This window comes from Anastrepha ludens, chromosome 4, assembly GCF_028408465.1.
Source record: "Anastrepha ludens isolate Willacy chromosome 4, idAnaLude1.1, whole genome shotgun sequence".
Lineage (NCBI taxonomy): Eukaryota > Metazoa > Arthropoda > Insecta > Diptera > Tephritidae > Anastrepha > Anastrepha ludens.
The window spans coordinates 20,989,414-21,005,053 of NC_071500.1; the positions used below are offsets into that span (position 1 = coordinate 20,989,414).

Consider the following 15,640-nt stretch of genomic DNA (forward strand, 5'->3'; position numbering starts at 1 on the left):
AAATCAACAACTGTAACAAACAGCGGCAAATGCATAAAGTGTACATATGCACACATACTTGCATACAGATAGGTGTAAGCAGAGTAGCCCTGAAGGGAAATCCACTTGTACCAAACTGGTTTCCTTCTAATGATTTTAGAACCATAATTAATTAAATTAATTAATTAATCAACTCCGTTTTTTTGTTTGTTTGTTTGTTTTTTTTTTTTCTTTTTTGAAGTGTTAATTGTCCACTGTTGCATCCTTTTTTGTTACTTTGGAAGTAGTATTAAGGTCGACAGTTGAAATCTATTACACTCCGTAGCCCTTTTTCGCTAGTTCCGAGCCTATTTTATCCTCTACATTCATATCTAAAATATAACTGGCGCTGCTGCCGTTGTCGCAATAATCGCGGTGGCGTATATTGGCGAAATACTCATTAAGTTCTATGCTCAATTCAACGATTGGGTAAACAAAATGTTCATTTTTTATTTCATTTCTTCGTAAATAATTGCACTTAGATTTGTTAAGTGTGCTTTCTACAAAATTTTTAATTTGGCTCAATAAATATTTATAATATATTTATTTCAAAAAAAAAAAAAAAAAAAAAAAAAAAAATCATTCGAAAAAGCCTTAGCGCGATTATTTGCTTTTAATTTTGAATGAAGCCAAAATTACATACTCTGAGGCCAGATATCAATACACTCGATATGTCAAGCGAAATGCTTTCTTTGCGGCGAATTAGTAATATTAGTTTTGCATATATTCATAATATTCTTTTTCATGAGAAACTCGGAAAGCATCAAATATGCGTCAAAATAGTCCATTGCTCTTGAAGACATGTTCAGAAAGTGCTACATGCATGTAAATATTTCAAAGAGTGTGGAATGTACATACATCAAAAGATATCAATTTTGCTTTAGAAAATTTATAAATATATTTAAAGTACATATTGCTCCTTTCGCACAAAAGTATCGTAATCCAAAAACAAGGAACTAAATTGGATTCAGAGTTTTCAATTTCCTATGCCTCCCTAAGTAAAATTTTCATCTGAGATACTGTTAAAAAAAAGAGCTGGCGATAATTTCTGGATATTTATTTAAACACATTTTGCTTGGATTATGACATTTCTTGCACAACTGAGCGATTTGTACTTCCCATACCTTCTGGAGTAGAGTTAACACTCTCTAGAATGTATCGAATGGAGCAATTGACTATTCAGAAGTAAATATTATATATTCAACACTTTCTAAATTATAATTGACTTATATGAAAAATATTCTACGCTTTTTGAAGTAAAATGACTATTCCGAGTTATATTATACGTTTTCTAAAGCACATTGGACTATTCTGAAATATACAGTAGGTTCTGTTTTTATGCGGCTTTTTTTTATGCGGTTTTGAAATAGTGCGGTTTTTTTTTTAATTACAAAATGCATGTCGACCTATCCGGAATTGTTCATATAAACAAGATTCTAAACCAGCTAAGCAAAAACTCATCACAGATTACATCAGAAAAGCTAACCCTACAAGTATGGAACCGCCTGCATAACTATGTACTATGTACGTAACATAACGTGTACATTTCCTAAAGTGACGAAAGTGATTTTACGCCAAATCCTAAACGAACGCGCAACATGTGGGTATTGTCTGATTCTATTTCTGACTTAAATTTATTTTTCGATTCTGACGTTTCTTAAATAAAGATATAATTTTCAAAAATACAATATTTTGTTTATGCGATTTTATTTAATTATTTCAGATTCATGTGGTCTATGGAACGTATCTATAGTTATAATATGGGACTAGTGCCCTTTTTTATGCGATTTTATTACATTATTTCAGATTTGTGCGGTTTTAGCATTTGAAACGTATCTATAGTTTTACTATAGAACTAGTAGCTTTTTTTATGCTGTTTTTTTTATGCTGTTTCTTGCGGAACGTATCTACCGCATAAAAACAGAACCTACTGTATTTTACTTTTTCTTAATTCCAATTGACTGTTATAAAATATATTTTACGATTTTTAAGTTACAATTGACTGTTCTGAAATATATTTTACGTTTTTCAAGTTTCTATTGACTATTCTGAAATATATTTAACGTTTTCTTAATTCCAATTGACTATTCTGAAATATGCTTAACGTTTTCTTAATTCCAATTAACTATTCTGAAATATATTTTGTGTTTTCTAAATTTCAATCGACTCTTCTGAAATATGCTTAACGTTTTCTTAATTCCAATTAACTATTCTGAAATATATTTTGTGTTTTCTAAATTACAATTGACTATTTTAAAATATAATAGGACTATGAATAAGTTCGTTACGGTTTTACAACAGATGGCGTAACTTGATTATTATTCCATCGATCCACATTTCCAAACATTCATTGGAGAGCTACTGTCGTAAGGCACAAACGTCAGTATAAGTTTTTTATTTGAAGCGTAAACAACAATATTTTTACCACACTTGAAAATGTCGAATTTCGTGCCAAATAATGTGTTTTTGCGGGGAATTCTTCTTCATTATTTTAATATGGAGAAAAAAGCAGCCGAAAGTCATCGTATCTTGGTGGAAGTTTATGGTGAGCATGCTCTATCTGAGCGAACGTGCCAGAAGTGGTTTGCACGCTTTAAAAGTGGTGATTTTGGCTTGGAAGACGAAGAACGCGAGGGTGCGCCGCCAAAGTTCATGGATACCGAATTGGAGGAATTGCTCGATCAAGATCCGGCTCAAACGCAAGAAGAGGTTGCAAAAACTTTGGGAGTTGATCAATCAACCATTTCCAAACGTTTAAAAGCCATGGGAATGATCCGAAAGGTAGGCCATTGGGTGCCGTATGAATTGAAGCCAAGAGACGTTGAACGCCGTTTTATGGCATGCGAACAACTGCTTCAACGGCACAAAAGAAAGGGTTTTTTGCATCGAATTGTGACTGGCGATGAAAAGTGGGTCCATTACGACAATCCAAAACGTCGGGCAACGTATGGATACCCTGGCCATGCTTCAACATCGACGTCGGCGCAGAATATTCATGGCCTGAAGGTTATGCTGTGTATCTGGTGGGACCAGCTGGGTGTTGTGTATTATGAGCTACTGAAACCGAATGAAACGATTACGGGGGATGTCTACCGACGACAATTGATGCGTTTGAGCCGAGCACTGCGAGAAAAACGGCCGCAATACGCCGATAGACACGACAAAGTTATTTTGCAACATGACAATGCTCGGCCACATGTTGCACAAGTGGTCAAAACATACTTAGAAACGCTCAAATGGGATGTCCTACCCCACCCGCCGTATAGTCCAGACCTTGCGCCATCCGATTACTATCTCTTCCGATCGATGCAACATGGCCTGGCTGACCAGCACTTCCGTAATTACGATGAAGTCAAAAAATGGATCGATTCGTGGATTGCGGCAAAACCGACCGAATTTTTCACAAAGGGAATCCGTGAATTGCCAGAAAGATGGGAAAAAGTAGTAGTAAGCGATGGACAATATTTTGAATATTAAATTTGTAACCATTTTACGTCAATAAAGTTTCAAATTTCGAAAAAAAACCGCACGAACTTATTCATAGTCCTATTATTTAACGCTTTCTTAATTACGATTGACTATTCTGAAATACATTTTACGTTTTTTAAGTTACAATTGACTGTTCTGAAATATATTTAACGTTTTCTTAATTCCAATTGACTATTCTGAAATATATTTTACGTTTTTCAAGTTACAATTGACTATTCTCAAATATATTTTGTGCTTTCTAAATTTCAATCAACTATTCTGAAATATGTTTCACGTTTCCTAAATTACTATGGACTATTCTGAAATATCCTTCTCGCTTTCTTAATTACGATTGACTATTCTGAAACATATTTTACATTTTCTAAATTTCTATTGACTATTCTCAAGTAAATTTTACATTTTCTAAATCACAATTGACTATTATGAAATATATTTTATGTTTTCTTAATTCTAATTGATTATTCTAAAATATATTTTGTGTTTTCTAAATTTCAATCAACTATTCTGAAATATGTTTCACGTTTTCTAAATTACTATGGACTATTCTGAAATATGTTTCACGTTTTCGAAAATAAAAATTTATTATTATTAAATATATTTTACATTTTCTCAAGTACATTTGTCTATGTTTTAAAGTGAAACGGGCTATGTAGGCATTTTGAGTTCCAGTACCAAAAACTTTTTCAGTAGAGGAGTTTTTTCCTACAGGAAATGTGCTACATACTCGGCACTTACTAGCTGCTCATATGTGATTTAAATTTTAAGCTTCACATACGTTTATGTGCATTTGTGTTTTCACAATTCATTTTCTATGCATACAAAAGTGCAAAACGTGGGATTTCCTTTGACAACACGATTTGCATTTCAGATTTATGCGGCGTTGCTTTTTTCACGTAATTAAACATGCAAAGTTTATCCATCGAAATATATTATACTTATATGTAAGTGAATATGCACCGTTCAAGCTATTAACTTGGCTTGTAACTAGTCATCATCGTCGGTGTTGCATTGTGCTTTTATTTGTATGAAATGTAACTCTTTTTGTTACAACACACAATTCACTCATTTGCATACGAACATTTATATACTCGTTCATTGTTCACATACATATGTACACAATAGTACAGGTATTAAAGTTTTTATAGCTGACAAATGCGAAGTAACTCATCCACAATTGAAAATTTATTAGCGCTATAGCAAATTTTTATATATGAAATTAACTATTCTAATGGCTTAAGTTGGTTGAAAAATTGAGACTTCAAACTTTACCAACGCCACCACCAATTCGGTTGTCATTTTCTAAAGCTCCAATGATTTTTTTAAATTAGAGGCATTTGTAATGCGTGCGTTCGTTTGGTGGGATTAAATGTTGTCGATAAGAGACTTTGTATTTTATACGAGTATTTACACCTAAATTATTCTCGCTTGAGCATTTTGAATCTTTCATTAAATGCGAGTGTGAGCAGGTTTCAGTAACCAAAATGAAGTCATTAGCAGTATTTCATTATCTGCGCACATTTGTCATTTACAATTTAATGATTTATGATTTTGCGACCTACTTGTGGCAATTAATATGCATATTGAGCTATTCATACCTTTAATTTATTCAGTTTTTTTTAATTTAATGTTTGAAAATTATTTGATTTGTTTTTAGTCGGGCTGGGTTGGGTCTGAAGTAGCGAGGATATGTTTGTAATGCTAGAGTTACATAACCATACGAAAACAAAGGCATCTTTCAATTTGCTTGCCTAACCAATTAAAGAGTTCCGGTTTGGTCTTGTAGCGCTGTGAAATTCGGAAGTGTTGAGGTTCATTCTTGCGCTAATATTGGAGCATCCATTCTTTGTAATAAAAGTGATGTGGCAAAAGCACTCAGGAATACCTGCGCAATTTTACATACTCATTTGCATGATATTAAAATATAAGCAAGTTTTTATCATAAGAGTTAATTTTATTTGTAAGAATATTTCAATGAAAAAAGACATAACAAAAAGAAGCAAAGGAAGTGAGAGTTTGAGATTAAATGGTTTGCAAAAGTCAAAATGCCAAAAATGTCTCTCAGCAGTTCTAGCTTACTATATTTTCATCATAATTCTATGTAAAATTTGAAAATAATTTATACATATACATATATAAAATTGGCGCTTACAACTTTTTTGGGTGTTTGGAAGAGCTCGTTCTCTCATTTGTGACGTGCGTCTTGATTTTGTTCAACAGATGGAGGGACCTACAGTTCTAAGCCGAGTCCGCAGGGCAGTTAATTTTTTTATGAGGAGCTGTTTCAAGACTCAGGGAGGTTTGCCATTGCCTGCCGGGGGGCGACCGCTAATACAGGGTCCGGCACTGGAAGTGTAACAAATTACAAAGGTCGCCATAAATGTAGTTTGGAAAATAACTTTTGTTCAATTCAAAGTAACAAATGTGTGAAAATAATACACAATTAAGAATCATTTCACTTTTTCTCGTTATGACCGACCACATTTTGCCTTGACTCTGGCCTTGAGCTGGTCCAGAAATGAATCGCAAGCTGCCCGAATATGACTTGCAGGTATTTTGGCCCACTCGCGTACAATGGCTTTTTTTCAGCGCCTCGAGACTGGTGAATCTTTTAGTTCGGACCTTGCTCTCCAAAATGGCCCAAAGCAAATAATCCACCGGATTCGCGTCTGGTGAATTTGAGAGCCATTGTGTGTACGTTATGAAGTTCGGAACGTTGTTTTTTAGCCATTCTTGGTTCACTCAATATTTGTGAGACGGTGCCGAGTCTTGCTGAAACGTCCATGTCTGACTACGTCTGCCACGGAAATGTTTGTCCGCCCACGGCTTCAAGGCAACCTCCGGAATACTTTCCCGATAATATTTCGTATTTATCTTGACGCCAGGCTCGATAAAAACAATTAAAGAGCGCCCATCTGCGGTTACAGCGGCTCAAACCATTACCTGTGGCGGGTGCAGCAGCCTAAACCGTTACCTGTGGCCAGGTGGCCAATCGATGACTTAAATTCTCATATGAACGGTGGGTCAAATGAACCCTATCGTTTTGGGAGTTTACGAATTGCTCAATTTGAAAAATTTTCTCGTCATAAAACACAATGTTTGGAAATTGACCGCTTTCGGCCAAGCGAAGCAACTCCTTCGCTCTCTCAAGTCTGAATTGTTGCTGCTTTGGTGAGAGATCATACGCCTTTGAGATCTTGTAAGGCTTGACTTAGAGATCATTTTTCATTATGCAGCGTATGCTACAGTCAGATATTTTCAGTTCTTTCGCCATTTCATTGGCACTTCGTCGGGAATTTCGCTCAAGTCGCTTCTTCACTTTTTGAACTATTTCACGTGACGTTTCAGTCTTTTGATGACCACCTCCATGACGTCTCGCGATGCTACCAGTATCATTCTAACGAGTAATGGCGCGATAAACAAAAACTTTATTTACTTTAAGGTGCTCGAGCTCACGAACAGTCACAGGTTGTGATTTTCTAGCCAAATATAATCCAATCGCACTATTACGTTTGAAATCCATTACTGATTTTCTTGTTTCGCGTTTACTCTCAGAGTAGGTAAAAATTCAATAATGATAAATATAATTCGGAACTATGAATGTACCAGAAAAGGTATCAAATATTATAATTATTATTATAAAAATTTATTTTAGGTATTTTCAAGTGTCATATAATATTAAATGTGTTTTACGCTTTCTGAAGTACACTTAACATTTTTTTTAAATACAACGCACCTTTCTGGAGCACCATACAGAAAAGTTGAAATTCGAGTACATTTGATTAAAATCCTTTTCACTATTCTGAGGAATATCTAATGCTTTCTGCAGAACTATTAGACAATTTGTATTTACTTGCGCCTTATTTCGTGCTTTGCTTAAAATACCAACACTTAATTTTCGTGTCGTGCAGCCGGTAATGGCCATGTAATGAAATTTTTACCCACTACCACCAAACGTTCTGCATGAATTAGGCGGTTATAGAAAAATTTGTTTATGAGTAATAAGAGTTTAGTTTTATAGCCATGGTCACGCCATATACATACATACACATATAAGTGCTTGTGGCCTATACCTACATGAAAAAAAATTTTTTTAAATCTTATCTTCAGCATCGGCATAAATATGTTCCTCTCTAGATTTGCATGCATACATGTTTGTATTATGTCCGCTCTCTGTAGTTGCGTGGGTTTTAATCCAATTCTGATGTAAGAAATTCAAATATACGCGGCGTTTTGCGCTCCATCAGCAAACCTAACGAATGGCTAAGCGTGGGTGGTAAGTTTGGAAATCTCAGTCAGGTCTTCGTATTTCACAATTCGATGAAAAAATCCAAGACTTGATATTTGTGTTGATTCTTTTGATCAATGTGAGTGAGAATGGATGCAGAAAAAATGAGTTGAAAAGATTGCAAGAGATAAATAGCCTACACTTTGACAGTTCACATTCGGATTTGAATTTTTACAGGCTTATAGCTGACTTTGTAGGTACATACATACATACATATGTATGTATATAAATACGAGTATTCGTCGGCAATTTCTGATAATAATCAATTTTATAAGCGTTCTTCTGAATTACTGAAAAATTATTTATTACTATTTCGCTTTTTTTTTAAATTGAGCTGATTATCTTTATATCATACTGAGCACTAAGCTAAGAAATTGCGCGTCGTCAATCAAACTTTAGCATACTATTTTTTTTTTTTTTTTTTGTTTTTTTTTTTTGCACTACAATTTTATGTAACAAAATTGAATACAGCTACAGCTTATCGCGGTATAAAGTTTGTGGCTGTGCTAATTTTTCTTTCAATATTTTTCTAAAGCAATACTCGTCGACAGATTGTCTAGCAAATATTGTACTCAAACTTATTGCATGTGATTTGTAGTGGAGTGCTTATCAAAAGCAAATTACATATAAATCAATAATAATAGCAACTAGACTACACAAGTCTTCTCAAGTTACTCTTGTACAAATATACACAAGTAATTAAATATGTACATAAGAGCATGCACGAGTGTGTAACTTCTACGAAACTGTCGTTTTCAATAAGCTACACTTGCTGCTTCTTTCTTGATTATTCAATGAAATTTCGTAATATTATATATGTAGTGAATTTAATTAACGTCAATATACATATTTTTTCTAAGAAAAAACATTAATGCTGAGAAAAAAATCTAATATGAAAAATTTGTTGTTTTTTTATTTCAATTTTTAGATGTCAGATTTTTCGGATAGTTCACATAGCGGTGTTGCCAGTCCAGCATCGTCGTTAATTGAAAATTTCCACAAGAAAAATGGCACTACACCTACGACAAGTGGTGGCGGCACAGTGGCCACAGTAACAACGCCCGCAATTAATGGCCTCACGGCAGGTAGCAGCAATGGCAGCAATGGGTTGAGCAGTGCAACAACAACGACCGTGGGGCGACATATAAATACAAGTTCCAGTTCCAGTAGTAGTGTTAAGGAAACATCATCCACATCGCAGCAGGTGAGTGGGGAAAAATGAGAAATGAGAGAGACTTAAATCCCAAACATGCAAACTGTAGTGTATATGTAGTTTGTATGTTACATCCACTCAGCAGGCAAGAGTGCAATGCAACGCACTTAGAACTAAATATATAGTAGGCCCCTTCTTTTCCCCAGAAGAGTTGGTAAGCGGCGAATAGATTAAGCAACTGGTACAGCGCGGGAATAGAACTGCCTTAAATTACAGGTTTTGATAAGGCAGTGCGGTATACCAGTCTGATGTGTCCATACTCGCTAGCGGCGAATCTTGCTCGATAACTTTGTTCTTGCTTTCTCTTGCAAATTTTTCATCAAGTTTATTTGAGTATAGAGATAGCGAGCGGGGAAATGGCGAATAGAAGAGACCTAATATAATAAATTATGTATGTTTTCTTCGGAAACGAGAAGGTAATAGGTCTTCTCTTTTCGGGAAGTGTTAGCAAGTGGTTTGCTCGATAACTTTGTTGTTGCTTTCACATGCAAATTTTTCGCCAAGTTAGCCGAACGAAGAGACAGCGAGCAGGGAGAATCTATGTAATATAACAAAACAATACTTTCAAATATGACTGCCCAGTAAATTCTCTTTTTCGTAAATGTAGAATGTGTTGTATTTGTACGGTTTTGCTTTTGTACCTTTATATTCTGGTGCCATGTTATTTTAACAGTAAAAAAAATTTCAATTATTTTTGTTGAAATTAACAGCGTATAAATGTTGCAAAACTTATTATAAAATGTATGCGCCGTAATATTACGCATTAGAACTGATTAATTATATTATCTATTCAAGAAAAATATATTTAAATAATAACTTATCATATAATTCATTCTTCGTAGACATAAGAGTAATGCAATATTTTCCTAAGACAATAACGCATTTTTGAATTAATATGCAATATAGGCCCCTATTATGAGTTGTATTCGATCTTCGATATTCGCTGGTTGTCGAAGATCGAAAATCGAATGTCAATTTGGTATTATGAGCGGTTCAACCCTATCGAAATTTTCGTTGTTTACCGAATTTAGAGTCGAATGCAATTTTGCTTTCGATTGTGCAGCGTATTGTGGGAAAACTTGTTAAAGTGTAAGTTGTTTGCGATTATTTATGGTTTTATAGTAACCAAATAATAAATATATACTAATTTTGTTAATTTTATGCAGGTCGAAAGTCGTGAGTACCAAACAACAATTAGAAAGGCGAATCCACAATTCGCAAAAGGGATTTGCACCAAAGTTCAAGCAGCAAAAAAATGGGAGGAATTTACAACGGAGCTGAATTGCTTGGGACCACCAGTGAGAACGGCAGCAAAATGGATTAAGCTTAATAATGGTTTTTTTTTGTGATGTTTATAGAAATACATTTTCATATTTTTTTCGAATGACGAATAATTGAATAAAGAAAATTTATAACAAAAATAAAACAGAAAGTGTGGTGTAAAGGTTTCTATTTAATACTTTTTAGATTTTTAATATTCTCAAAATTTCATTTCTTATGTTTTCTAATTCTCCGTTATTTGACTCCACTTCAATATCTTCAGCATCATCGTACACATTGGGTTGAGCAAGTCCTAGCATACCTTCATTACCAATACTCAATTGGTACGATCCCTGAGCACAAACTCGCAGAACTGTGGCTAGCTTTAAAATATTTGGAATCAATTTGGCTCGGGTGCACTGCTGCAACTTGTTTTCTGTACTGAACAGTAGGTTCATAAACGCCTCTTAAGATAATCTAAAGTTCTTTAAAAATCTGTAAGGAAATTTCTGTAATATTAAGTACGTCAACACATTTTGAAAATTCTAAACTTACTTAGTGGAAGCCATTTCTAGGGGGTTGGATGCGCCCCTCAACTGTTTTCTACTTCTAGCTAGTTCCACTAATCTTTCATAGTCCGATGAATCGTCGAACCACAACTCCGTTGTACTCATTTTCACAAAAAATACTTTTTTTAACTTTTAAAAATGTTGTTAACAAAGAATTTCAACACAATCGGATGTTCTTTTATTTTGATTTGCTGTATCAGCTGAGAAAAAATTATCTATTGTAAATGCGTCGAGCGATCGAAATTCACAATAGTCCTATTCTTCAACGAATGAGCACCATAATACCAAATGAAAATTCGTTCGATCAGCACTTTCGACTACAGTCGAAGATCGAATGTTGCTCATAATAAGGGCCATAGGCTTCTCGCTGCTCACTCATTACCTTTAGTTGCTGGGCACATGTAGGTTGTAGAGAATATGAGCGTAATTTTAAGCCTAAAAGTAGGCAATGTTAGGCGTATAAGTGTGTAAATACAAATATTTATGAGCGTAGTAAAGCGAGTAGATGGAAAGGCAAAGTGAAAGTGCATTAAAAAGGGGCGCGTAAATGATGAATGAGAATTGGTGCATATGCTATGTACATACATACGTATATATGTATATATATACATAGGATGGATATTTGTGTTTGAAATGTTAACTAACGTGTACTTTCCTAAAATTGTACAGAAAAAGATCGATTTTTTTGCATTTTTCTAAAGCTTAACGCTTTTTTAGTTTTTTGTCAAAATTTTCAAGCAAATCAGCGGCAAACTTACGGGGATATGGACATTTAAATGAGAGAATTTAGTAAAGGCAACTTGGAATTAGTGCGGCTTTCCGCACATTTCAAAAAAGAAAAAAAAGAGAAAAAAGTTATTTTGTATTAAAACTCGCAAATTAACTTTTGGTTATAAAAAACGGTGTTTGCACGATATGGGATCATTGTGGAAAATACACAGTTACTCATAGTCCAAATGAGACATTGCTTTTCATACAATATTCACAACGTTTTTATGCAAACATTTTTCGTATCTTTTTTAATAAAAATAGAGTTTTCATAATACATAAAACCAAAACTTAAATATTTTATTATTAAAAATTATGAAAAAAATTCAAAGAAATGTTAATAAAATTTCAAATTGTGTAATCAAAATTTTTAAAAAATTTGGCTATGCAGTGTTAAAGCACATTCAGTTTTAACCCTCCGTTGGGCACCCGGGTCTGACCAGACTGGCTTTTTCGGTTTTGAACGTGAATTTAACATATTTCTATTATACCTAACGACTTGAGCTTCCAGCTAACTTCCTAAAATTTAATTTTATATCGATTTATGTATATAACCTTTTAAAACAGAGCCAGGTGCCAAACCGAAGGTTTTAAAAAAGCTGTCCAACGGAGAGCTAATATAATAAATTGCAAATTTGAAGTAGCTCCGAAACCCCGTCGATTTTTGATAATTTACATGTAACGAATGCTGGAGTTGCTTTTTATATATTATGTATAAAAAAGCCCGACACTGTCAGGAACAAAAAAAATTTGTTCTAAATTTAGGTAGTTCTTTCGAGTGCAGAATTAATTCAGAATTTAGCGGCCGCCGTAGTCGAATGAGTTGGAGCGTGACTACCGTTCGGAAGTACGCAGACTTGAATTTCTGGTCATAAAACATCAAATTATAGAAACCTTTTTTTTTTTGATATCGGTGGCCTCTCAGGAGGCAATGGCAAACCTCCTAGCGAATTTCTGCCTTGAGAAAAGCTTCTTGTAAAAAAACCATCTGCCGTTCGGAGTTGGCTTGAAAATGTAGTGGAAAAATATCAATATCACACACCACAAATAGGAGGGTACACCCAGATTTATAATTCACAACTGAAGAACTACAGCCATAAGGCTAGTCCTACATAAACTTTATTAAAAAAAAATAATTATTCAAAATAGTGAACATCGTGGCCTAAAAAAAATTTTAGACAAAAAATAAAATATTGGACAAAAAAATTCACGTTTTGACCAGTCGATATTATAGCAGCATATCGATAAGAAACAAAGTCGATTTCGTTTTTTGACAGAAAGGCCAGCGCAACTGCAGAAAGAAATGCGCCAGTTCTTTTTAACTGGAAATCTAATCCTCAATTATTTAAAAAATACTCTCGGACATTTGCTTTTATGGAAGAAAATGCTGAAAAAAATTTGTTAAAAATCGAAGCGATTTTTGAGAGCGATTTTTTGACAGTTTGCCTTTTATTATTTTAAAAACACAATGTTTAACGGGTTAGGGGTAGTCATAGGCCCGAAAAAATGATTATAATTTTTTTTTGCTAGTCAGTTACTTTATTTTACAAAAATAAAAACATAGCATTAATACGTCATGCTTCGGCTTGACTTTAGCAAAATTTCAAAAAAAAAAAAAATGAATAATTGTAAAAGTTTGTGTAGAGCCCGTTTCATCACAAGTCCTTGGAGATTCATATAGAATCAATCGGACAAGAGAAATTAGTTTTATTTATAGATAATCTGGTGCCTGCTCGAAGCTTTTTGTTTTCAAAATTAACAATATAGCGGCCTCAGGATTTCTCAGAGAAAAAACCGACAAAAAAAAATCGAAATTTTGGAAAAAAATCCTTCGATCATGCATGAGTTTTTTATGCTTTTCAAAAGCAGTATAAATCTTATTGAAATCTACCAAGCGGTTTTTAAGTTACAATAATCACCAGTTCAAAAAACATAGTTTTGATAAAAACGCATTTAAAGTTTTGCTATCGAGCTATGGAGCGCCCGAGCGCCCTTTGTTAATTGTTGAATAACTCGAAAAGTATTTGTGGGAATCACTTCAAATTTTCACACAATATTTTTAAGATATTATACTTAATAAAAAATGTAAAAAAGAATCAAATTTTTTGAAAATCCTGACTACCCCTAACCCCTTAAATTTGAAGTCCGTTTTTCACTGAATTGTAAAGCGAAAGCGTCAAAGTGATCATTGCAAATCAGAGATAACGGTAAAGCGAAGATAATCGCGCAACACATCCTAAAGAAATTGAAAAAGCAAAATGTAAAAACAGTTTATTAACAGTGTCAAAATAGTGTGTCATTTGTTTTTGTTGTTTTAGTTGTTGTTTTTCCAAAGAATTTGAACGGCTTTTTATAAATTCCCGCTGTGAACAAATATGAATCAGTACAAAAGTTGCTAATGAAGTCGAAAAATTGAATTTATTTTCAAAAGTCATTCTTGACAAACTGTATGGAGTCGCCAGCTCGAAACAAAACAGTTGCGATAACTACGCGGAATTTAAAACAATTAAAACTGTGTTAACACAGTCATAAATCAATTGATTATTAGAAATTGGTGATTAAATGATAGAAATAAAGGTAACACAACCCAACCCGACGATTTTATTCACATAAACGAAGCTCTCTTAGCTTCTCGTTCGCAATCAACCGTATGTACGAGGTGTGTTCAAAAAATAAGGTGAAGGTTTCAAATTTCGCGGGCTACGTACATTCGACTTTCGATTGTTATTATTTTTTATGTCGGTACACTCGTCTCGAAGATATCTTCTCGTATTAATAAATATTTACTTGTATAGAGCTAATTTTTTTTTATTCTGCTTGAAAATTTGGTTCGAGAATAGTTTTTAAAATTAACTTTCAAATCAAAAATTTGGAACAAATATAATACAAAATTATTTCTTTTTTATGTTGGAAATAACGGATGCGATACTTTCTAGCAGGAGATATAAGACACCTGTTCTTAAATAAATATCCCTAGGTGAAGCACCCTTAGAGTAACGGAAAGGGCTAGGCCGTGCTGCGTAAGAAGCTAAATTCGAGACTCACAGTTGCAGGTAGAATACGCAAAGCAATGAGGGCGTTGTTTTCCTGCAGAAGATTAATTGGGGAAAAGAGGGGAATGGAACCCAGAGTAATACATTGGCTATATACAACGGCATATATGTATATTGTGGTGAAATGCCCTTGAGAAGGGTGTGAACATTAAAAGGGTTGAAAAAGGTTCAAAGACTCGCATGTATGAAGCAGTGCGGTGCAATGCCAATCGAACGCCATCGAAAGCATTGCATGCGGCACTAAATTTCCTTCTAGTAGATCTACAGACAAAACATATCGGTAGTAGTGCGGCAAATTTTTGGGCCTAGACTTTACTATGAAGCGGAAGGAATAAATATACGAGAGGGTTCAATCAGTACCCGTGTTAGAAATGAACACCCCATTCTTTCAAAATGTTGTTTTTTTCAACATAGTCCTCTTTTAGAAAGATACACTTCTCCCAACGCTCCGGCCACATTTTTAACCCCTCCAAAAATAGGATTTGTTGAACTCTCCAAAATACGCCTCTTTCTTGGCGATGGCCTCCTTGTTTGAAACAAATTTTGCGAGCCATTTCTTCATATTAGGGAACAAGAAAAAGTTGCGCGGAGCCAGATCAGATGAATACGGGGGGTGCGGCAGCAATTCATAACGCAATTCTCGCACTTTGCCGGCGACATTTCTGGTTAAAAGTGCTAGTGCGTTATCGAGGTGAAACAGTACCTTCTTGTTCGCCAAATGTAGCCGAATCTTCTTCATTATTTTGTGAAAGCGTTCCAACAACCCACTATACTGTTGCGCAGTGATCGTTCTTCCTTTTTCTAAAAAATCCATGAGGATGACGTCGTTCGCATCCCAAAAAATCGTCACCATGAGCTTTCCAATCGTTGGGATTGTCTTCACCTTCTTTGGAGCAGATTCACAGGGAGAAATCCATTGTTTTGATTGTTGTCTAGTTTCTTGTATGTAACGATGAATAGACGCAAACATTCCTTCAGATCTCGC

General features: G+C 34.4%; 1 protein-coding gene across 8 annotated transcripts in view; it reads left to right on the top strand.

Moving 5' to 3' along the window:
- LOC128860293 (NAD(+) hydrolase sarm1) overlaps nt 1-15,640 on the top strand; it is a 158,139-nt gene that overhangs the window by 64,839 nt on the left and 77,660 nt on the right. For all 8 annotated transcript variants that reach the window (XM_054097733.1, XM_054097724.1, XM_054097725.1 and 5 more), the window contains one exon: nt 8,721-8,996. In XM_054097733.1, coding sequence (XP_053953708.1) covers nt 8,721-8,996 — 276 coding nt within the window. The remainder of the gene's footprint in view (nt 1-8,720; nt 8,997-15,640) is intronic.